Source organism: Leptosomus discolor, chromosome 1, assembly GCF_034619465.1.
Source record: "Leptosomus discolor isolate bLepDis1 chromosome 1, bLepDis1.hap2, whole genome shotgun sequence".
In the NCBI taxonomy this organism is placed as follows: domain Eukaryota; kingdom Metazoa; phylum Chordata; class Aves; order Leptosomiformes; family Leptosomidae; genus Leptosomus; species Leptosomus discolor.
In genome coordinates, this window is record NC_141391.1 from 201,903,302 (window position 1) to 201,928,019 (window position 24,718).

The 24,718-nt window shown below is 44.2% G+C and overlaps 1 protein-coding gene across 3 annotated transcripts in view; it reads left to right on the plus strand.

The window, feature by feature from the left end:
- Positions 1-24,718, plus strand: part of CELSR1 (cadherin EGF LAG seven-pass G-type receptor 1) — a 175,033-nt gene that overhangs the window by 149,155 nt on the left and 1,160 nt on the right. For 2 of the 3 annotated variants that reach the window (XM_086473819.1, XM_086473825.1), the window contains 12 exons: positions 1,871-1,997; positions 2,413-2,613; positions 7,424-7,598; positions 15,188-15,300; positions 16,612-16,691; positions 17,973-18,099; positions 20,037-20,162; positions 20,458-20,594; positions 21,105-21,208; positions 22,026-22,193; positions 23,121-23,363; positions 23,668-23,932. In XM_086473819.1, the coding sequence (XP_086329945.1) occupies positions 1,871-1,997; positions 2,413-2,613; positions 7,424-7,598; positions 15,188-15,300; positions 16,612-16,691; positions 17,973-18,099; positions 20,037-20,162; positions 20,458-20,594; positions 21,105-21,208; positions 22,026-22,193; positions 23,121-23,363; positions 23,668-23,932 (1,866 nt within the window). The remainder of the gene's footprint in view (positions 1-1,870; positions 1,998-2,412; positions 2,614-7,423; positions 7,599-15,187; positions 15,301-16,611; positions 16,692-17,972; positions 18,100-20,036; positions 20,163-20,457; positions 20,595-21,104; positions 21,209-22,025; positions 22,194-23,120; positions 23,364-23,667; positions 23,933-24,718) is intronic. The other variant, XM_086473831.1, reaches the window with a different exon arrangement.

Here is a 24,718-nt window from a genome sequence, read left to right on the forward strand (position 1 = left end):
AAAAGGAGGACTGAGGTTTTGCAGATAAAATTACACATGTAAAGATTATAGATTTTTGAATCTCAAATGTTTGAAGCAAAAGTCAACCCAAAGACAGTTGCACTGATAAGAAGCAACTTGCCTTTCATTCCATCAGCTGTTGTGGATTTGCTTTCATTTGTTTTAGTGAAAAATTGGAGGGAGAGGAAATACCTTCTTTGGGACCTTAGACCTCTTCCAGTTGTTAGGAAGCAATGGTAATACATAAGCAGAACATAAGGAGAAAATATTTGACTCTCTAGGAGGGAAGTGTGAGGGAAAAGATGAAGTATTCTGAAAGTGGCTCATTTACGTCTTTTGTATTCAGTAAAGTTAAAGATACAGAGATAGTTTTCTTGAAAATGTGAAAAATGTTAAGAACTGTTATGCTCGTGTTTCGTTGCATTTATGGCATTGTGGAAACAGCACAGTCCTGTTGGATGTATTTCAAGAGTGTGGATAAAAGAAAATGCATTGAGGGGTAACTGCGTGTTCTGTATGTTACAATTTCACAATATTGTAACTATTACATATATAATGCAATTTTCAACCATAAAACCAGGTATATAGTGAGAGGATGATACTGTCTGCCCAGGGTAAGAGGAATAGCTGTTACTTGTTTCCTAGTAATCCAAAAACTCCAGTAAATCTATGGGAAAATCCATTAAAAGGCAATATTCTGTGCTGGAAAAAAGAGCAAACTACCCTAGGAAATGTTTGCCTCCTAGTGAGAAGTTTCAGGAGATTATGTTGTTAAAAGGATCGAAGAGGCAGCAGAAATCTGTTATGTTTGCAATAATAAACTACTCCATTTTTCTGCATGTAAAGTAGTATATTTGCTTGTACGTACAGATGATCCTGCCAATTATGAGGGCATGGCAAGTCCTTTTTCATAAAATTTTAAACATCGTATGGGCTTGAATAACTCATTACCTCTAAAATGATTCATCTATTAGCTATTTGCTGGCAACTTCAATGGCATTGTTGTCTGTGTTACGTCTTTCTACAGCCACAGTTGAAAAGCAGCTCTTAAACTGCATGTAATGAAAGAGTTTTTAAAAAGTGAGTACTTTTCTAGAGAAAGTGATATTAAAACTGTTTAACAAATATTTTATTGCTGAATGAAAAAGATCTCCTGTCATATCTAATTGAAACTCTTTCAGTAACTACAAGACTATTTTTATTACTCATTAACTTCAGAATAGAGTAATTAATATCGATACAAAATAATTTCCGAAGTCACTGGAGCTAACCAAGGCTGCACAGGGAAGAACTTGTAAGGGAACAGTTCCTCCCCAAAGTTAATACAAGCGATCTCCTGATATAGAGTATTATTTACTGGTTTTAACCTTTTCTTGTGTACTTTTCAGAGGAACACTGTAACAAAATCATTATTGCTGAAACACATCTCACGTAAGAGCTCTGCAAGCATTGTCTAGGTCTAGGGAAATAGAGATCACTCAAAAACATGTCTCCCAGCGTTCTTGGTATTTTTTACCTTTGCTACAGCCAGTTTGCTCTGTGCAATCGCTTCCCCATATTGCTTGTGTGGTCACTGGCCCAAAAGCAAAGTGTTTCAAATCTTTTTTTTTTTTTTTTTTTCAAACTCAAAACAGATTGTTATAAAACCAGAAAATTTGGCCAGGAAAGCCAGCTGTCAGATCAGAAACTGCTTCAACTGAAGTCTTTTTAAGTTGATGATACTCTTTCAGGCAGGTGACAGCTATAAGCATTTCTGTCTTGGTACTTACAGTCCTCTCTGGTTGCAGAACAATAGCTGCCCTGGAGAGCAGCAGTGGGAGGTGAGGGGAGATCAGAAGACGGCACTCAGAAATGCCTTTTTTCCCCACAGGATTGGCGGGACAGGTGCCTGGTCCTCCAGAGGATGTGAGTTGTTTTCCAGAAACCAGAGCCATATTGCTTGCCAGTGCAACCATATAACCAGCTTTGCTGTTCTGATGGACATTTCAAAACGAGAGGTGGGTGATGTCAGGCTCGTGATTTTTGAGGGCTTTAGTTTTCAAGGGCTTTGGTTTTCAAGGGCTTTGATTCAGAGCTTGAGCTCTAGCTTTGAGCATGACTCAGAGCATCATCAGCGGATCGATCCCATGTTGTAGTGTGTCAGGAGTGCATTGCCCCGTGCCTGACAGCACCCACCACTGGGTCTGCTGAGAGGAGCTTCTTACCTGGTCAGTACACCCTCTGGGTGCTGCCCATACACACTCAGTATGTTGAGTCATGAGGTGGTAGGTATCATCCACTGCTGTTGGTCCTAAAGCAAATCTGTACATTGGCTCAGTAGTAATGAAAACAAGTACATTCTGAGTAGTAGATTTGACTGGAGGAAAAGGAAGGAGAAACTTACAGAGGTCCTGTCAATCTGTCTTTCTACAGAATGGGGAGGTGCTTCCTCTGAAGATTGTCACTTACACAACTGTATCCATCTCACTGGTGGCTTTGCTGATCACCTTCATACTGCTGGTCCTGATCCGCACGCTACGTTCCAACTTGCACAGTATCCACAAAAACCTGGTGGCTGCCCTTTTCTTCTCTGAGCTTGTCTTTCTTATTGGAATCAACCAGACTGAAAACCCGGTAAGAGTTACTCTGTGTTTATTGCTAGAGCTGTTGTCAAGCTTTAAATCGGGGGGTTCATATTGTGGTTTTTACCTGCTCCCATCTGTTTCACTTCTCTTCTTTCTTGCTTCTGCTTGGCCTCAACAGTAATGTGAAAAATATCAGACTTTTAATATGTTCTTGTGTGGTTTACATGATTAATATTAATGGCAGGAGACAGGACTATATTTATTTTGAGAGAATGTATGACAGCAGCCCTGTTGAAGGCTTATCCCAGGAACTGAACCCTGAATATTGATTTCTTCCTTCCTTTCCATTAGTATGTTTTCTGTCTTGCTCTATCTGTTCAGTAGGAGGCTCTCCAGTTTCTCCTGCAGCAGGTACCTCACAAGCCCAAACGGCTCCTGGTGTTGACTGGTAGGTTGTCAACTATGTGTTGCTGTTCAGGTGCCAATATGCATGTTGCACACCCACCATGGCTGTTCTGGAGAAGCCACTTGCCAGGCATGGGACAGCTTGCTGCATCCAGGAATCAGCAGGAAATCGGTCGCTTCGCTTTGTGCCTTCCAGCCACAGTGGTCGTTGGCTTCAGCCTATCATATCTGTTGCCAAAGCTAGTGCAGGCACTTCCAACATTGTGCATGTCAAGAAACGCAAGCTCTGAATGGACTGAATATGAGATATATGCCACATGTGAAGTGTGTATGTTCCCTACCTAGGACCTCATTGCTATCTGAACTATGTAGCATTATATGTAGTATTGCTGCTGATTCTTAGTAGTGCCCGTCTTGAAAGTCACGGTCGCCATGCAGACAGGTAGGAGACAAGCAGGCAGGGGTTTTGGCACTGCCAAGTTTCCTGGTCGCCTGTACCAAACAGGCAGTAGGCAGGTGGGGGATGACATGCCATGAAAAGAATGCCCTTAACAGATACGAAGAATATTTAGAATGTTAGTGCAGGGATCATCTGAACACTGAAGAAAATTTATCTTCTAGAAATTCATTACTGTACATGTTTCAGTCTAAACTTCGAGAGGGAAGTACGATCATGAGATGAAAACACACACACAAAAAAGTAAAGAACCCTGCTGATTCCACATAGTCCAAGCAGCAGAAATGGGAGAATATGCCTACGTTCAATGAGTATCACCATTATGGTAATGACACCATGGTGCCTAACCACGCAGCCCTACTTGCTGTGTAACTTAAGCCTAATGTGTCACCCTGGATTCTAATATCCATTTGAGATAAAACGTACGTTTTCGAAAGTATCCGACCTTGACATTTCAGCTTCCAGTAATTGAGTGCTGCCAAGAACTTTTCCTAGCAAATTTGAGAGAAGTCTTTTGGAAAACTAAATAAAATTAAGTGGCTTAAATTCTTCAGTTTCTAAGATTCAAATTACTCTGTTGCCTTTTTTCTGGGCTATCTTCCTCCACTTTATCTTTTGAAAAATTGTGGATGCTAAACTGGGTGAAGCTTTCCAGCTGGTACTGTCGCTTCCAGTCCCATATTCCAATATTCCTTTGCACCAGGAACTCCGGTCCCTTATCTGCTGCTATGGTGAGATCTTTTGCAGTGACCTGCCCTCTGGGATATGGTCTCACGTCATGTGTGACCCATGTTGTCTTTGTTTCATAATGTATGAGTTTGCATATTAAAATAATTTTGCTCAAAAGAACTCACCTTGCCAATTGTTCCACAGCACTCCATGTAACTTGACCTTTCCCATGCCTTCTTGAGCACACCACTCATTCTTCACTGCATTTCACTAGCAAGGAGTTTATGCTCTTTCAGTTCTTCAGCATGAATACTGAGGAGCAGGGGGCCAAGCCCACATCCCTGCAGAATCTTACCAGAAATTATGCAGTAAATGTTGGCTCCTTATTTCCAGATTCCTTTCATAATATCATGAAGCACCAAGCCAAGGTTTCTAAGAGTAGTAAAACAGTTCGTTGCAGCAATACCACAGATACTAATGGTCATACTTAGTGAGATTGTTCTCTTTAGTTCCTTCTCATTTTCATGCTTTGGGGCTCATGTGTGATCATGTCCTGTACTGTTACCAGGACTCAGTGAAACACCCCAAACCTTTAACCCACTTATGAAGATCTTTAACTTACAGAATATATTTCATACTGCAGAAAACCTCTTCTTACATCCTACCCAGTCAATTTGAGAAGTTAGGAGGGCTGTAAGCCATTTCTGCTTGAGACAATTATTCATCTGTCTGTATGGAATGAGAGTTGTCTAACGAGTCATGCACTGATGAACATAAAGAGGTAAAAAATGCTGGAGCACAAATAATACTGCACTGCTTGGCACCCAGCCTGGCTTTTATGGGTTTCTGTAAATTAACAGTCTCATTTCTGGGTGAGGTTTTAATCTTTCCCTGGACTATTGATAGAAAGTGATTTATTTTCTTTCTTTTTTCTTACCTGTAAAAGGTAATGTTCAGGGCAGCAGTCTACTCATATGCATGTGCGAGTAGGAACAGAAAAAGCCCTGCTTACATAGAAGGAAGAAAGGTCTTTTATTTGGTGAGCTGCATTTTCAATAACACTTGGTGTTATAATAAAGCTGAAGCAGTAAGTGAATCCAGAAAGTTGGCAGTCTTTGTGTGATACCTTTGCTCGGCAAAGTTCAACAGGGAAACTTATGTTTCTGAGCATTATACCATGAAAAAAAACACTAAAAAGTCATGCCAAAATCTGAAAGCAGAGTCAGTGCTGCACAGGAACAAAAGATTCCAAAGCACAATGTAAAACATTTTGAAAAAAAAATTAATGGTTACACGAAGTGCTCTTAATTCACGCTTATCAACAGATCCTTGGCAAGATCCTTTCCTTTGCTTCCGAAAGGTGAAGGTTAACTGCAAGATTTCGATTCAGGTGTCGGATGCTTGTGGTCATTCCTGTTTTCACCCATCAAACTATTAAATTGGGAGGGAAGCTGGATAGCAGATACTACAGAAATGCAAGTCTGTGAAGGTCAGAGGTTTCACGGTGGCCATTTGGTCACAAAGATGACTTCAACTACCAGTTTTCCCACTGTAGCTGTTACTCCTAGTCACCCTAAGTTCCCATTCTCTTTGGTTTCAGCAGGTCCTTCATTTTTGCTACTTTCAGCCTGGCAGAGCTGAGTGGTCTACTTTGTGCTGCTGACGTAGGATAAAAGCCAAATCCAAACCTGGGACTGGAAGCTCCAGATCCCGTTGTTCCTAGCCGAAGATGTGAACTACCTGGCCAGCATTAGCCTGCTTTCTGTTTGCCCTCATGACTTCTGTGTCTGACTGCAAGTAACACAGCCTCAAGAGGAGGGCAGAGCTGAGCATTTCTGGACCGAGAATATCCTACAGCCTGGTGGTTAGGGTGGTTTTCTGCAGTGGATGGGAAAGGGGTTAACCCCCCATGCTCAAGCAAGGTAGAGCCTAGAAGCCACTCTCCCACTTTGTAGACAAATACTCTGATTTTGACATTAGGTAAAAGATTGATCTGTGAAGTGGGTGGTGATCTGCTTCTAGCTGCATCATTTTAGTCCAGTGATCATGGCCAGGCATCCTCTGTGACTTGATGAAGTATAGAAGATGTGCAGGGGCTGCAGGGTTAATCAGTGAAGGGCAGAGCTGCAAGGACAAAAGAGGTGGTCACTACCTTACCCCATGGATGCATCCATGCTTTTGCTTCTCGATTATTTTTTTTGAAAGAGTCCCAGAAAAGGAGTTGTAGATGGAACAGACCTTTTCAGACCTGTGACACAGACATGTAGGGGCAAAATGGTCTGCTGAGCTTATGTTAGATCATAAGATCACATCAAATTTTATCTATTTGTGAGACAGACATTTCATTTAACTGATCAGAAAGTTCCTTAAAGAAAGGCTGGATTTCTTTGGTTAAAGTCTACAGATCATCCATTGCTCATGTTCATCACGTTCACTTTTCCTGGGCTGAAGCTTCATGGATTTTTGTCCCCAGAAGTGAAGTTTTTCCGAGCAAGAAGGCCTTTTTCAGGCACAGGTCCTAAACTAAAGACCAAAGATCTTCTCATACCTCCACTCCACCTCTGCCAAACACAAGGAGAGTTTCTTTCTACCTTTTTATCTGCTAATATCAGGCACAAAACATGGGTTGCTTTAAAACAAATCAAACTGTACCAAAATAGCCTGCTTCCTTGGAGAGGGCTATCTCTCTGGAAAGATCGAAGTAGCACAAAAACCCGTAGGGTTGCCCTTGATGTGGAAATGGGAGACACCGAGCCAGTGCGGGGCTGAGGGTGGCCATTCTCAGGAGCAATTTGTTGGCTTTGCAATGAGACTGGTTTAGCTGATGCAGTTAAACACGCTGTGGCTGAGTTTGATGTAGTGGCATTGCGCAGGCAAGGCCCATACAAGCGGAAGAACGGAGGATCCCCACCTCCTGCTCTGCACCAGGAGAAAGAGCCAGGAGCTCTGCCAGCCCTGCCCCTCCTGCAAGCAGAAGGAATTAGATCAGAATAGCTAAAATGCCTATCTTTGTAGCAACTATGCACAGAGAAATTAGCCACAGAACGTGGAGGGCAAGGGCAGTGACCAAAAGCATGTTGGGTTGATAAGGTAAAGCTGAACCAGGCTCAGAACAGGCCACATAATTTTATGTTTTTTTTTTTTAAAAAAAGCTTTCACAGTATGAACAGCTTTTCTGAAACACTGAAAAACTTAATCAATGGCAGTATATTTGTTCTGCCAAAACCTTTTTATTACACTTGCCTTTAGCTTCACAGGGGAGCCGGTGACTCACCAGGTTGTGATTAAGAAGAGCAACTCTAATTTCCCTGCCATTTCCCTTCTGCAGTTCGTGTGCACCGTGATTGCCATCCTCCTGCACTATTTCTACATGAGCACCTTTGCATGGATGTTCGTGGAGCAGCTCCACATCTACCGGATGCTGACTGAAGTGAGGAACATCAACTTCGGGCACATGCGGTTCTACTACGTTGTTGGCTGGGGCATTCCTGCCATCATAACAGGTACCCTCAACCACCCCAAAATCAACTTCATTTCCCTTCCCTGCCATCTCCAGAGGTCCCTTCCAGCTCCTGCCATTCTGTGATTCTGTGATTCACTGGCCAGATTCAGGAAAGTTACCCCATCCTAGACAGCTGTGGGTCCACTCAACTACTGCTGTCACTTCAGTGTTTTCCTGAACAAGGGCAAACCAAATCACGTCTAGCAGAAGTCAGCCTGAGTTTGGCAGATCTGTGTACCAAATATCTGTTGCCCCAGTTGAAGTGATACTGATGGTTTTACAGTAAGATAAACATAATTGCACCCAGATTAAAGTATGACTCGATAACATTGCTTGGGAATTACAGTGGTTTTATTTTAACAACTTTGCCAGTAGCTTTCAGAAATTTTCCTTCCTGGTGCTGGTACCTTGAGATATGGACACACAACCTCCCAGGGAGGTAGCTGAAGTGGCTTCAGAAGCGAAGCTGCCCGCGGGACATTACTGCCCTTCACTGGACGTTTCCATTGCCTACCCTCGACCAGCAGTAAACGCTTCCTGAAGGGTATTTCAGCAGTTCTGTTTTACTTGGCATAAAAACAAGCTGGAAATACTCAAGCAGTCTTTTACTTCATTTCAGATACAAAGGCAATAACTTCCAGTTGAGGAAAAGTAATGAAAAGCTGGAGGCAGTAATCTTTTAAACCATTCCAGGGTGATCCACAGGAGCACATCGATCTCCGCCCTCACCATGCCTATTTTTGCAATCAGACATTTCCAGTACTACCCTAAGCACATGGTGCTGTGTTAATTCAGGCAGACAGCTCCTTAGGAAGTATGCTTTGCAGAACAGTTGGAGCAGGGTTTTTTGGTTCAACTATTTCAGTGTGTATCTGTTGCCATATGGGAAATCAGATCATAGGCAGACAGTTAACTTTTATCCAATTATGTTTATTTTTATGGATAACAACATACTGTCAGCAATGCCAGAGGTTTAAATGTCTCTCAGATCCAACAAATAGCTATCACTTATACACACTTGGAAAAATATTATAGAACAAGTTAGACTTAAAAATATGTGGGTTTTTTTCTGTGTTACTTAAGTGTAATACCAAAACATAGCATAGGTTAGTACAGGTTCTTTCTACCGAGAGCTGGTAAGTTTTTCCATATCACCTTGTACATAAGTAATTTCTACTGCTATCACTTTATCCAGAACACAGTGGAAGGCACAGCCCAGAAGGTTCTGCTACTCTAGACATACCCCTGACATTTTAAATAGAAATCATCCTTGAACATCCTAAAACATTTCAGACCTGTGTAACTTTTATCAATACATACAGGACTATTGCGGTATATTCATGAACATTGAAGTGCAATCAGATAACTGGCAGCATCATTTCTGGTAGAAAAGAAGGGTTATCATTTAGTAGCAATAAACAATTTGCATTTCTGAACACGTAACTCTTTACAAGAATTTTGTCGGAAGGTTTTTCTGTTTCATGTTTAGTTTCTCTCCTGAATTTTAAATTAATTCAGACCTTCTCAACAGCAGTATTATACAATCTAAACATACAAGTACACCATGTTTGTACTTTTCTACTTAGATATGGAACTATTTTGCACTTTTAAAACTATGAGTTATGGTTCCAGGATGTCTCCTGTAGTTTAATCTCTGAATCTACTGAATTTGCAGTTTATTTAAATGAAAAGTCAATCCCTATTACTGAGCAAGTCAGAGGATTTTGTGAAATGAAGGATAAAGAAAACTAAGCCTTTAGCTTGCCGTTCCAGGTTTAGAAAACATCTGAAGAGAAAATTATTTCATCATAAATAGCACAATATGGGATTTCTTGCCCCTGGATAACTGTTACTGTACATATTTTAAATAAGCGTCTTTAATAAATTTTAAATTCTAATATCTAAACAGTAAAAAGGTTCCAACTTCGTAACATGCATCTTAAACACAACTTCTTTTAAATTGCTTTATGTAAGAAGGATTGGGTATGTTTCTTAATAGTGGATAAGTCTAGATAAAGGAAGGAATTTTAGACTTGGACATCCAAAGGACTTTTTTGTTTTATTCGGAAGATAATTATCTAGCCCATTTCATCTTTATCATAGCTATCCTGAAAAAAATTAACTTACAGTAGCAGTGTTTTTACTCTGTTTTGTTTATTTATTTTTTCTATTTTCCATGCTCAAACTGACATTCATTTCAAGCTGGGACACACTGGTCCTAAGGTATCTGCGATGGGACCAGGCTGCTTGCAGAAGGGAACCTTGACCCTTAGTGGGGGAAGAAACTTGGTAAAACATTTCCATAGGGAACACTCCAACAGGGAAGAACCACTTTTAATCAGAGCATAGAAAAGCAAATTGCCATGAATAAAAGTAGGATGGAAGCTGCAAGAAGGCTTACACTTAAAACAGTGTGGATCTGTAATATTCCTCCATGAGGAGCAATAGGGGAACATTTTCAACTTGCTTTAAGCTTTCTCATTTTAAAATGTAGTTCGATCCATCTAGGAGAGGGTTTTTATGACTTCCTTGCCTCAGGAGCAAAGGGCTGGGTTTGGCATCCAGCAAGACCCCTCCAGTTCTGCATGTCTTCATGGCAACACACTAACCATTGGCATATGTGTGCAGTATCTGCTTTGCCATGGAGACTACAGTGCTCGTGTTAAAACAGGTTCTTATGTAGCCCTAAAACAAATATCCCCCAGAAAACGGCACTTTCCAAATCTGCTGTTTGCTGTGAATACTAAGCAAGATGATGAGTCAGGAGAGAGGTGAGGCTGACCCACAGCCACCTGAGTCACGTAAGGCTGCTGAGCCCACAGGAGCTCAGAAGGGTCGAAATATGCCCCTCAGGCAGCACCTCCCCACGGCGTGCTCTTGGCACACTCCTGGGGTGGGTGCTGGCCCTCACAGGATGCTTGGCTATAGGACCAGCCCCAGTTCTGCAGACGCCAGTGAGCTGTCACACAGCCTGCCCACTCAGTCTGCTCAGGACAGCCAGGCTGCAGCATTTAATTGATGTGCCAAAACGATTCTCTATATTACATTGCATTGGCTTAGTTCTGCCTGTGGGTAAAGTGTTATTTCACGTATTGTTGACTGCAGTAAAAATTGAACCACGCACCTGAAGACTGCAATTTGCCCCGTTTGTTTAATGGGTAGGATTTTGAGAGTGAAAAAATGTTGCTGTCTGCCAATTACTCTTAGAGCCAGATGCTTGGTCAAACTGTAGTTTAAGACCCACTAATGGGGAAATCAAGTCCTGGGAAACAGACTGTGTCTATAGAATTACATCTGTATAAAATACTTTATGGTCCCTTAATCATTTATGGCTAATTCTTTCTGGATGGCAACTGCTGAAAGGGGTGGTGGAAGGGCCAATGGGAGCAGGAAGGGAGACCAGTCCTATCTCATTTCACATTTCAGAGAAAACAGATCCAATATCCACTGCTTTGCCAAATAACCAGTTTAATTTTCATAGACCATAGGCCTGTACCAGATGTGAATATTGGCTGTGGGCCAGCTCTAAGCAGCAACAGTGAAGCACAGCTACCTCTCCCTTTTTCAGTGTCTTTTCATCAAAGCACACGGGCTTCAATTCAAAAAAAGTGTTTGTTACTGTACATGAATTCTCCTTGTCGAGAACAGCACTGCCATCAGCCTTGGCCGTCTGCTTCAGTCAGGACATACGCTCAACGCAATAGGTGCCCCCCATGCCCAGACAACATGCTGCAGCCATTTACCATATGTCATTGGCCATTGGCCTTGCAGAGATCAATTTCTGTGTCTTGAAGAAGGAAGATCTCTGCAGATGGGGTACACCTGTCTCAAAGAGGGAAAAGCATTTTCATAGAGGAGTTAGCAGGGCTCATTGAAAGAGCTTTAAACTAGAAGGCAGAAGGGGATAAAACCAGACTCACTAGAGATAAGTCTGGGGCAGGACACCGATGTTTGAGGGATGATGTGCTAGTGAGGTCCTTCAGTCTGCTGCGTCAGTGGAGGCAGGGGATGGAGATCCATGTGACGGCAAAGACACAAGGGTTATCGATGTGTTAGAAACAGCAGAAGCGCCTGAGAATGGTCACATAGGAATTAGGGCTTCTCCCCGCAAAAAGGTGGCAGGATCAATAGCCCAACTGAAGTGCATCTACACCAGTGCACGCAGCATGGGCAACAAACAGGAGGAGCTGGAAGCCATTGTGCAGTGGGAAAACTATGATATAGTTGCCATTACGAAAGCATGGTGGGATGACTCACACAACTGGAGTGCTGCAATGGATGGCCATAAACTCTTCAGAAGGGACAGGCAAGGAAGGAGAGGTGGTGCGGTAGCCCTGTATGTTACGGAGTGTTTTGACTGTGTAGAGCTTGATGATGGTGACGGTAGGGTTGTGTGGCTATGGGTAAGAATCAGGGCAAAGACCAACAAGGCAGCTATTGTGGTGGTAGTCTGTTATAGGATGAAGAGGCAGATGAGAAGGCTGGAAGAAGTCTCATGGTCACTAGCCCTTTTTCTTGTGGGGGACTTCAGCTTACCAGATGTCTGCTGGAAATACAATACAGCGGAGAGGAAACAGTCCAGGAGGTTCCTGGAGTGTGTGGAAGACAAGGTCCTGACACAGCTGGGGAGTGAGCTAGCGAGCAAAGGCGCCCCACTGGAGCTGTTCTTTGTGAACAGAGGAGTTGTGGGTGATGTGGTGGTTGGAGGCCATCTTGGGCATATCAATCACAAAATGATAGAATTTTTGATTCTTGGAGAAGTAAGTAGGGGGTCAGCAGAACTGCTACCTTGGACTTCTGGAGGGCAGACTTTGGCCTGTTTAGGAGACTGGCTGACAGAGTCGCTTGGGAGGCAGTCCTGAAAGGCAAAGGAGTCCAGGAAGGTTGGACATGCTTCAAGAAGGAAATCTTACAAGTGCAGGAGCAGGCTGTTGGCATGTACTGTAGGACGAGCTGTCGGGGAAGAAGACTGGCTTGGCTGACCAGAGAGTTTTGGCTGGAACTCAGGACAAAAGGAGTTTATAACCCGTGAAAGAAGGGGCAGGCAACTCAGGAGGACTACAAGGATGTCATGAGGTTATGCAGGGAGAAAATTAGAAGGGCCAAAGCCCAACTAAAACTTAATCTGGCTGCTGCCAAAAAAGACAATAAAAGTGTTTCTATAAATATATTAGCAACAAAAGGGGAGGACTAAGGAGAATCTCCATCCTTTATTGGATGGGAGGGGAAACATAGTGACCAAGGATGAGGAAAAGTCTGAGGTACTTAATGCCTTCTTTGCCTCAGTCTTTAATAGCAAGATCAGTTGTTCTCTGGGTACCCCACCCCCTGAGCTGGAAGACAGGGATGGGGAGAAGAATGAAGCCCCCATAATCCACAGGGAAATGGTTAGCGACCTGTTACACCACTCAGACACACGGAAGTCTATGGGGCTGGATGGGATCCAAGGGTACTGAGGGAGCTGGCAGAGGTGCTCACCAAGCCATTTTCAATCATTTATCAGCAGTCCTGCCTAACCAGAGAGGTTCCAGTTGACTGGAGGTTAGCAAATGTGACACCCATCTACAAGAAGGGATGGAAGGAGGATCCAGGGAACTACAGGCCCGTCAGTCTGACCTCAGTGCTGGGGAAGGTTATGGAGCAGATCATCTTGGGTGCCATCACACGGCACATACAGGACAAACAGATGATCAGGCCCAGTCAGCATGGGTTGATGAAAGGCAGGTCCTGCTTGGCCAGCCTGACCTCCTTCTATGACAAGGTGACCTGCTTAGTGGATGAGCAAAAGGCTGTGGATGGTGTCTACCTGGGCTTTAGTAAAGGCTTTGACACCATTTCCCACAGCATTCTCCTGGAGAAACTGGCTGCTCATGGCTTGGCTGGGAGTACGCTTCACTGGGTCAAAAACTGGCTGGATGGCCAGGCCCAAAGAGTGGTGGTGAATGGAGTTCAGTCCAGTTGGTGGCTGGTCACAAGTGGTGTTCCCCAGGACTCAGTATTGGGGCCAGTCCTGTTTAATTGCTTTATCAATGATCTGGACGAGGGGATTGAGTGCACCCTCAGTAAGGCTGCAGACAACACCAAGTTGGGTGGGAATGTTGACCTGCTCGAGGGTAGGAAGGCTCTGCAGAGGGATCTGGACAGGCTGGAACGATGGGCTGAGGCCAATGCTATGAGGTTCAAGAAGGCCAAGTGCCGGGTCCTGCACTTGGGTCACAACAACCCCCTGCAGCACTACAGGCTTGGGGATGAGGGGCTGGAAAACTGCCCAGCAGAAAAGGACCCGAGGGTGCTCATTGACAGCCGGCTGAACATGAGCCAGCCGTGTGCCCAGGTGGCCAAGAAGGCCAACAGCGTCCTGGCCTGTATCAGATATAGTGTGGCCAGCAGGAGCAGGGAAGTGATCGTGCCCCTGTACTGGGCACTGGTGAGGCCACACCTTGAATACTGTGTGCAGTTTTGGGCCCCTCACTACAAGAAGGACATTGAGGTGCTGGAGTGTGTCCAGAGAAGGGCAGTGAAGCTGGTGAAGGGTCTGGAGAACAGGTCTTATGGGGAGTGGCTGAGGGAGCTGGGGTTGTTTAGTCTGGAGAAGAGGAGGCTGAGGGAGACCTTATTGCTCTCTACAGCTGCCTGAAAGGAGGTTGTAGTGAGGTGGGTGTTGGTCTCTTCTCCCAAGTAACAAATGATAGGACAAGAGGAAACAACCTCAAGTTGTGACAGAAGAGGTTTAAATTGGATAATAGGAAAAATTTCTTCACCAAAAGGATTGTTAAGCATTGCAACAGGCTGCCTTCTATGATTCTATGATTTTGCAGGTCAAAGGCAGCAATCCCGGTCCATTGCCATATAGGCAAGGTGTAGGTCACCAAATCCGGCAGCACTGTAAACCAGCAGGTGGAGGCTGGACTCAGAGACTCCCTTGGAATTGTCTGGTGTTAGAAAAATGAAACAATAAAAGGTGTGTTCTTCACTCAGTTGCCTTGAGGGCATTGGCAAACTCCATTTCAAACAGCGCTGAAAGCAAGGTGAGGTACCTGGGATGGCAGCTTAAAATGAATCTCACCTGAGCTCAAGCAGTTAACTCCCATGAGTTCCCAGGTTCCTTTGTCTCTGGTGTAATTTTAGTGACAGCAAGCTCATGGCAGTTAAGAATGCACTTTTTTTTTTGTAGTATTGACATCCTCTCAGTTATGATTCATGTCATTCTGCTGCATAGGCTTATTGAAATTCCTCAACATGTCACTCACCCTCAAGGCTTCATCACACTGTGTGAGTATGACTATAAAACTGTGCTGAAACAGAATTCATTTGGGACTTGCATTTATTGTCATTTTTATTCAGCTGATATTTGTTCTGGTAGGCAAAACTCGTAGAATCATTTGATATGGATCGACCAGTGTAAAGATTTTTATTTACAAAAGGTTAATTTCAACGTTTACCTTGATTTTGACCTCCCAAACAGTCCCATTGAACACATTTCGCCTTTATCATCTTGTTTGTCAGACAGTGATTTAAAAATGTGCCTGTTTATATAGATGATCTCAGCAGGACCTTTCTGATGTACTTTCTCTTCATTTTGTGACCCAGGGCTTGCTGTTGGTCTGGATCCACAAGGCTATGGGAACCCTGATTTCTGCTGGTTGTCTGTTCATGACACCCTTATCTGGAGTTTCGCTGGGCCCATCGTAATTGTTGTAGTTGTAAGTATGGTGTAGTTGGCATCTGCTGTCTTTTCCTTACTGCCACCTTTTCTTTTGTATTTTGTCAAATGGTTGTCATAAAGCGAAGCAACTGTATTGTTTACATTTAAAGCCAAAGTACTCGAGCTTGCCTCTCTTTGCTTAAACAGATAAGACGTGAGCTAAGCTCCTGGAAATCAGAGGGCTGCTTGCCAGTGAAAGGATGGCTGGAGCAATAGCCAGAAACCCCGTTTGCTTCGTTCCATGTTTGAAGGGTTGTTTGGTGATCTTACTAAACAAATCAACAAAATGAGCCATAGCAAGTCACTTCATCCAGAAGTCCTAAAGAACTACCAAATAATTCCAATTTCAGGAATTTAAAAGTATGGGCTGGTGTCTCCCTTAAAGCTTCCCTCAGTAACAGAGCAACAGAAGATAAACTTTCATGGTGTGACTCTATCTTGAATACCAAGTGCAGTTCTGGTCTCCTCATCTCAGAAAGTATGAAGCAGACCTGGACGCAGTGTAGGTTGGGGTCACAAGTCATCAGAGACATCAGGGACAACCCCAGCTGGAGGACCAACTAAGTGGACTAGGAGCTTTCAGCCTAGAGAAGGGGAAGCTGCAGAGAAGGGGGAAGTGAGGAGCCTGTAATAGCATGGTGGTCTGGAGAAAATGCCTGTGGAGCCAACTGTTTAGTGTCTTTTCCAAAACAAGCAGTAGCAGGAGACAGCAGATTCAGAACAAAAAGGATGAGCTGCATCATTCCTCCACAGCAAATTAAGTTAGAAACTCCCAGAAACAGGACAGTGGCAGTGGTAAAGCTCTACACAGTTTCAGAAAGGGAATGACCAGACAAATTTTCAGTGTTGATGTTCACTATGAGTGATTAAGTACAAACACCCCACTCCACCTAGTACATCCCAGCCATGGAAATCAGTGGAGGCTGGAGGAGTATTCAGAGGAACTATCACTGAATGGTTGCCCTGTTACTATATTCCTATATTCTGGTTTGGTCCAGCTGAAACTAGGTGTTGGGCTGAGTGGACTCTGGTCTGGACAAGGGTGGCCATTCTTGACTTTTTATCTTTCATTCAAGCCTCTTTGCCTAGGGCCACCTTACTGGGTTTCATCCAGATCAAGTCCCAGAATGTTCTTGACTATGTTGGCTTAAAATGTGATGAGTCTTGGAACTCAGAAACCTGTAAATTGAAGGAAAAATATTCTTGGCACTACAAACCATTTTAGGATAAAAATCGCAGTTTCATTGAAAACTGAGCTCTAACAGATGTACAGAAAGAATCCATGCTGTTATTTCAATTTCCCTTTCAGATAAACACTGTCATCTTTATACTAGCAATGAAAGCATCATGCGGACGAAGGCAACGTTCATTTGAAAAAACTGGAGTCATGTAAGTTTGGGTTCAAAAACCTGCAGAAAAAGTTCGGGCTAGGAATAATAAAGGGACAGAATTGCCTAAAAGCAAGTGTTGGAGCGGGAAACAAGAAAGATATTTGGAGGAGACAGTCAGCATTGGTAGAGATGATTGGAGCTTCTTCAACAGCACCTACTCCTGAGGTTCCCTTGGAGGCTCTGTAAAACCTCCAGCATGCTGCGCTGCACCGCCAACCAGTGTAGACAGGAGAAAAGAGGGGACAGGGAAAGGTCTGGTCTCTGGGTGGTATCATTAAAGTCCTTCCAAATCTTTCATCACACTCCCTACTACACTGTCACTTCACCTCTGCCTGTGGCATGCCCAGGTAGACGTAATTCTGGGCCTCCCTGTGTTCGCCCGTGGCTCAGAGAGGTCTCCCCTCACAAATGCCTGTCGTGGCAGAGATCCGCTGAGGTTCCCATGATGAGGGCCAGCCTCCCCCCATCCCACTCCCCATAGGGTGAGCAGAAAGCCTCGCAAGCTGCAACCTGCCGCCTTCTCAACCTGCTGTGGCAGCCTGTTCCCATTAACGTCTGTTTTGCCCAAAGCTCAGAATTTAGCTGTGAACTGAAATGTGATTAGCTAGTGGCAAGACAGACCCTTTTTTCTTTTTTCAAATAGGTAGCTGTGTGAGATTTCAAAAGGCTTCTTCCAGCTATTTATTCAGCCCTGGCTGTTGGGTAATTTTTTTAAAGTTTCTTTTTTAAATCTCCCTAAACAAGTGGAGTATAATTGCTACTTAATGGCAGCTATTTTACTCCTAATACAAAACTTTTGCCACTAGAATTGTGACCATATTTTGAAAGTGTCTGTGGAAATAAAGTTTTTAAGCAAACAAATATTCCCCTGAGTGCCCTTGATCCAAAACCTTGGGCTGTTGTAATGTTGAGAAGGAATGTGAGAGTGAACTTGACAAACAGAAATGAGACGGACATGGCCGTTTACCACCCAGATCTCTTCCTCAGAGTCAACAAGGCTGAACAGCATGGGCTTGGCAAACAGCCTGGTTTGTTTGAAGAAAACCTTGGAAACGAACTTGAAAAGAAATCACCTTTTTTTTAACCTGAATGTGCTAAGTCATTGAGTAGTGCAGTGAGAGAGTTGGGAACTTGCACCTGGTGAACACTGTCCTAATTTTCCCAGAGGGCCTTTCCAGCTGGCAAATCATTGGGCACGTGGCACTGCCCGTGCAGAGAAGTTGGGCTATTCTCTTGTATCTTGTCATGCTGCAAATGCCCGTCTGTGTTGGCTTTACAGCTCTGTGCTGCGAACGGCATTCCTGCTCTTGCTGCTCATCAGTGCCACGTGGCTGCTGGGGCTGATGGCGGTGAACAGCGACGTCATGACGTTTCACTATCTCTTTGCCATTTTCAGCTGCCTGCAGGTAAGTTGGATACATCTTGTCCGTGGCAGAACTTGGTGGGCACATGGCTGCACCCAGACCTCCAAAAACCCACTACACATGAGCTAACTTAAGAAAAATAAAGATGGCAAGTACAATTTTTGTTCTCTTTTCTCAAAGAGAGGGTTCTTTTCACCAGAACCATAACTTTGAGTAATTGCATCTCTCACTTCTAGTCATTCTAAAGATAAGTGCTCTGCTATTGTAACCTGTGACAGATAAATAACAGTAGATAATTATACCTCTGTCTTTCCAGAGACAAAACCTTTGTTACTGTCTTCTGTGTGCTCATTGTTAACAGTTGTTCTGTTGCTACCGCAAAGCGACTGTTTTATTTCACCCAGAGTGGATGGCTCCAAGCTCAAAGCTTTCACAAATTAAGTTACTGTTCGTGGAAATAAGTCAAATAATGATTTTCAAATAAAACTCATTGCATTAGGGTTTTACTGGGTTGCCTGTCCTAGTGTACACATTTGTTGATTAAAGATGCAGAAAATAGTTATTTGTAGGAGACCTGTCACAGAAGTAGTCATGAAGCTTCATGTTGGTCACAATTTTAATGTGACCAAAGATGGCAGTAACTGTCATGGCAAGTGCCTACAGTATTATAACAGCTACTGCTAGCAGGACACTCTTGTAAAGTGTAAAGAGAAAAAGAAGTGTGATGGATCTTTTCTGGAGATGACTGTCCATGCCTTGGAAGCACACCAGATAGGCCAGCCTGGAGCAAGGTTATTTTGCCCCTGCAGCTGGCATGCTCTGAAATAAGTACACCTACTCAGGCTGTAAAACCAGGCTTCCACAAGCCTAAAATAAAATTAAATTAAATATAAACCTGATGAGAGGGAGGAAAGTCAGCAGCTGGAATTCTCCAAACTTGCCCAGAGAGGCACAGTGGAATGTGGCGTTTCATGTCACTGCCTTCTTTGAACTCATATTTTTAAAGAGACATTTATGTGAATTTTATTAATGAGTAATCCCAAAGTGCTAATGCCAGCTAAGATCGCATTTGATTGAATGTTTAGAAAGCGAGCTTGAAGTTTAAAGTTACTCTAAGTCAATTGCTTTGGCTGCAGTCATGAAACGCAGGCACCTTGTGATGTTGGTACAGCTGCAACTTCATGAGTGATTGGCTTCTATATACTATATTTCCTACCAAAATTGATAACAATTTGGCAGCTGCATGAATTCACTCAGAGCAAATGCATCTGAAGGCACGCACCCTGCCCCCAGCAAAGGCTGTTAGTGTGTGTTCCCAGCAGCCAACAACTGCTCAGCCCTGGGCATTTTAGTAATTCTCCCACCAGCAGGTATTGCTGAACCAAGGAACGTATGGGGCAAAATTTGGGACCTCTCTGCCCCCGGTATTTCTCCACATCTCATAAGGCTTTCTAAAGTTCTCTTAGCGACAGTATTAAGGAAACCTACCACAGAAGTTCTCAATTTCCAGAGGTTTTCACTAAAGGCTGTGATATTTTTTATGTGCTGCAATTGATTTTGTCTCATCAACGGTGTACAAGCTCTAAAATCTAAATCCTGAAACTCTCTGTAATGTCTTCCAGTGGGACATTGAGGTCCTCGTTGGATGTTTTGAGAAGAAAGTTTCTTCCCAAACACTGAGGGAGGGTAGCACCTGCCACAAGCTCTGCTCTGTAAATTTTGGACAGACACATCATTGTGTATATTTTCCCAGCCCTTTTATGTACATTTGAACTTGGAAGCAAATTATGAAGAAGTCCTAGGAAATCAATCAGTGCTATTTCAGTCAAAACCAGAAAATAGTTACTGCTGTTGAAATCATGGACTACAAACTAGAATTCAGGGGTTGTTTCAAATCGGCTGTTCTCCAGTACCTGTGTTTGCAGTTTGGTAGCAATGAATCATTTACATTTATTCTCCCTCTCTCTAAAATGATGCAGGGGCTGTTCATTTTCTTCTTCCACTGCGTATTTAACAAAGAAGTCAGGAAGCACTTGAAGAACACTTTAACTGGGAAGAAACCTCTTCCAGACGATTCCACTGCAACAAGAGCCACATTATTAACTGTAAGGAGAAAGCACTGGGAAACAAACATCCTCTTGCTGGTAGAAGTTACCGAAAATAAATTTATGGGTGTCTTGTCCGTAATTAAGTGACTTGTCTGATTGCTTTCAGTGACGTGTACTACGATTACTGATGGCCTCTCTCAAAAGTTTTGATTTCTGTTTTAATTAAAACTTCTGAGAAGAAAGAAAACGTCAAAAACCACTTGGTTCCCTCAAAACTTAATACATTCACGGCTAACATGGGCTTTTGGTAGGATCATTTACTATTGCTTTGTGTCTTTTTTTTTCCCTTTAGCGATCTCTGAACTGTAACAACACGTATATAGAAGAGCCAAATATGTATCGCACAACTCTCGGGGAATCCACTGTCTCCCTAGAAAGCACCGTCAGGTCAGCCAAGAGCCACAATAGCTACCTTGCTTATATTCTCAGGTAATCAGGTGGCAGGTGCATGGCTTTCAGGTGCTTGCCTTTCCCTTTTCATTGCTCTTGTGGAAAACAGAAATGTTGTGGTTCAAATGCTACTTGTTCTATGTCTTAATAGTTCTGGTTTATGAAACTGTCATTTTCTTTCATGCATTTTCTTTTGCATGCATCTTCAGTGGGGAGTTCCAACAGTACAGCAGTTAACGTAACTATTATGTTAACTATATGGGCCGTGCTGCTTGCCTGTTAAAATTCAGACGTAGCTCAAGGAGTGCAATTTAGCTTATTAACTTCAGGCTTTTTCAGAGTGTGATTCATGTGGCCAAACGCAGACAGATACATTGGGATAGCCTATGTCTTGCTGTAAAAGTGACCACATCGACAATCAAGCACAGGCTGGCTAGCGTCCACTGCAACTGTCTGCATTTGACCAGAAGAATCTCAGCTGCATGTCTGCCTTGTTGTTAAGAACAGTAAAGTGACTAAGAAAGTTGTCCTCTGGTTTTGTTCTCAAAGGGATGAGGCTGCTCATAAGCTAAGTGGATCCTCAAGTCAAGCAAGGGCTGGTCAGACTGAAGCAGATTCCTCCATTTTTCATAGGAATCCATCAAAATCCAATGGTAAGAATTGTTGCTAAATGCTTTGACCCAGTCATGCGCCTTCTCCTTCTCAGCACTTTTTTCAAAGGCTTGTGTAATAGGAAGAGTAGTTAGTCTGACTTGGTGTGTCTCCTTATTATGCACTTGGCATAGCAAGCTATGCAATGGCTGCCTTACTAGGGAATCCTGGAATGGAAATCTCATGTATTTGCCTCTTGTGATGGTTCAGTTCTAATCTGACAGCTGTCACAGCTGTTGACAGTTTCTGGTGTCTCCTTTCTTTCTCGCAGATTATGTGCTGTTGCTCTTGATTTTTAATTGGAGATCTTTTAACATTTGAGACCTTGAGGCAATATCCTCCTTTGCTGCTATATGTTTTGTACAAGAAAATGGGAAGTGTCTCTTGTCTGATTCCCTTTCATTTGGGTCTTAAAGTTAAATTTTGTTACCTTGTAGCAGTTTTGAAGTTTTTTAAGTGTGTTTGCAGATTATTGATATTTCTGGGTACCTTGGTTTGCCTGTGTGTTGACTGAGATCTTACAGAGTTACTGTTCTGCATATTGAACAGGGAAAAAAGTGTCCCCATTCTGTTCTGCACCTCCCATGCACATAAAAGGTCTTGCCCACTAGCTGAGCCAAGCAGGTGTGCTTCCCGTAATTACTTAGATGGGTACCACAGTCCATGTGAATTGATCCTATGTACATTTACAGATGTAAGAGCTCATCCCCAGCATGGCCTGAACCAGGCCTTTTCTTTCTCCTTGTGCGTTTGTCAGATAGATTTGTTCAACTCCTGTCCACACTCTCATCGCTGTGTTTCCCCTTTCTGCATTTGTAGAGCACGACTCAGACTCTGACAGCGAACTGTCCCTTGATGAACACAGCAGCTCTTACGCCTCTTCCCATTCATCGGACAGTGAGGATGATGGGCTCGAGACAGAGAAAAAGTGGAATACATCTACTTCCAAAAATAATGAACGTGGCCCACTCCACAGCACACCCAAAGGTACTCCCAGTGCAAGGGCAGAGCAATGGGTTGATTTCCTTCTATAAAATGGCTTTAGAGTAGATGAAACAAATTTGCCAGACTACCATATGGCTAACACAGCATCCCTACTGCTGTGCCATGTTTCTGCAGAGATTCTTGTTGTCTCCAGCTTAGAGACCTTTATTCCTCCCAAAGGCTTGTTCACAGGGGTGTTTGAGGACAAGTAAAAGGATGCTTGAGCAAATCTGCAACTTACAGTGCTCGGGCAGAGAGTGGGCTTTGCAGGTGGGTCCCCACAGCACTGGGAAATGGTGCTACCCAGCCAGCAAAGTCTCAAATGAAGGAAGAAGAAGAGGAGGAAGAAGTTGTTTGTTTTGAGGGCAGGGGGAAGAAACACCTGCCCCTCCCCTCGTGCAATACAGGCATATGGATTTAATGGTGTTGGGGAGGTCCTGGACCTAAAGAGTTGGAGGTCCTTGGCCATTAATATCAATACTGTGTGGAAGGGTGCAGGCGTTTCTAGGCATAGTTCATCTTGTCCTAATCATAAGTCAGCTTGGACTGGCAAACGTCCAGGCTGTGTGCTGGTGCTTTGCACAGACGCAGCACAAAGTGCCTTGGGTGCCCTCACCCTTCAGAAGCCAACCTCCCCAAGGAGCCGGTGGGATTGCCAGCGCTGGAGAGCTGAAAGGGCAGGTTTGCCTCATAGTTCTCCATAATGGAGCCAGCAACCTTGCTCTGGGAAGGGTTTGGACACCCTGCCATCCTACCAGGTGTGTTTTGTGGAGGTTGCTGCACCCCGAGGGCAGCGCAGTCCAGCAAGGATCACCTGAAAGATTGTGCTGCTTTTGCTCCTCCCCAGCCACAGGGAACAGGACTGGCTGGGCAGCAGTTAAGAAGACATATCAAAAGTGTTTTTCGAGCTAGTGTTTTTTTGCATTGCAGTTGATACCCTTCCCAATCATGTGAAACCCTATTGGCCCACAGAGTGCGTAACAGCCAGCGATGGTGAGGACCCCAGCGGGAAACAGAAACTCAAAGTCGAGACCAAGGTCAACGTAGAGCTTCACAGGGAAAACCAGGTGAACCACAGCAACGAAGCACCGCAGGACAAGGAGAACGAAGGACAGCAGAAGGAGAACAGACCTCTCTCCCACCAGAATAACCAGCAGCCAGAGCAGAGGAAAGGTAGCACAGCCAACCTAGCCTTACAGACAGGCTGGGAGACTGGGGGGTTAATGAGTATTAATTAGTTCACCTGGTAGCTCTCAGGGAAGAACATTTTCCTAATGGCTCCAACCTGTGTAACCAGATACACCATGGGAAGCTAGTAGGTAGTTGCTGACGTCTAATCTCCTGATTTTGAAATAACATGACAAACTAGAAGTCTGATTAAGAAAGAAAAAGTGTCACTTCTTGGATGTGTTCAGCTTGATAAAGAAAATTACTGCTGTGTTTCAGAATTCTCATTATTCCCTCTTTTCCATAACAGGCATCTTAAAAAATAAAGTCACCTACCCTCCCCCGCTGGTGGATAAGAATATGAAGAATCGACTGCGGGAAAAGCTGTCGGATTACAATCAGACCACAATCTCATCCAGGACTACATCTCTGGGGACAAATGATGGGGTCCGCTCTCCCTCGGACTCAGGGGTGACAGTAAAAAATGCTCGGAGGGAGCAGTCTCGAGACCAGCTCAACGGCATGGCCATGAATGTCCATGTGGGAACAGGACATGCTGACACCTCAGACTCAGAGTAAGTGCCACATCAGGATGCCCTGGCAGACCTCCCATGGCTCTGGTCTCTTCCTCCATTTTCCAGCCCCAAACTCACACGTGAGCAAGGATTTCACCTGGTGACTGGACCAGAGTCCTTCACCACCAGTGTCTGTCCTGATGGCTTGTCCATACCGTGTCCCCAAGCCATGGTGTTTCACTTGATGGGAAGGCCAAAATAGGTATCACAGGCAAGGTGCCATGACAGACGCCTGTCACTGGTCACCCTGGCGTGCTCTGAATTGGCAAGCTCATGTGTTACTGGCACGCTGTGAACTAGGGCAACCTATCTGCACCGTCACCTTGCCCCGGGACTTGCCGCACTTGCCCCCTGGTCACAGCAAACTGGGCTCCCACGTCCACACAAATTATCTGTCCCCTCCCTGCCTGGTGAGCTGCTGAGGTCATCGCCTTCCCCAGCCCTTCCTGCCTACACACATCACCAGAACAAGGCTGGGCTTTTTCCACTCCCTCATGCTGGGATGGCTTAGCAATGCCCACCTGTGGTCCTGAGAGCCGTGTGTGCCCTCAGGGGTGCTCTGCTCTGGGCTACCCCCTGCTCCTGCTTCTCTGCCCCCGGCCCCTCACCTGCACCCCACTTGGACCATGGGAACATTTGTTTTCCCCTCTGTTTTTCACCGATCCACTCCTTTTGCAGCAAGGAGAGTGTTTGGGGCCATTAGGGACCTGTCACTGTCAGGGTGCAGTTAATGTGGCCAGTACCAGGCACTGAAGGAGGAGGAGAAGTAGAGGGTAAACATGGAGC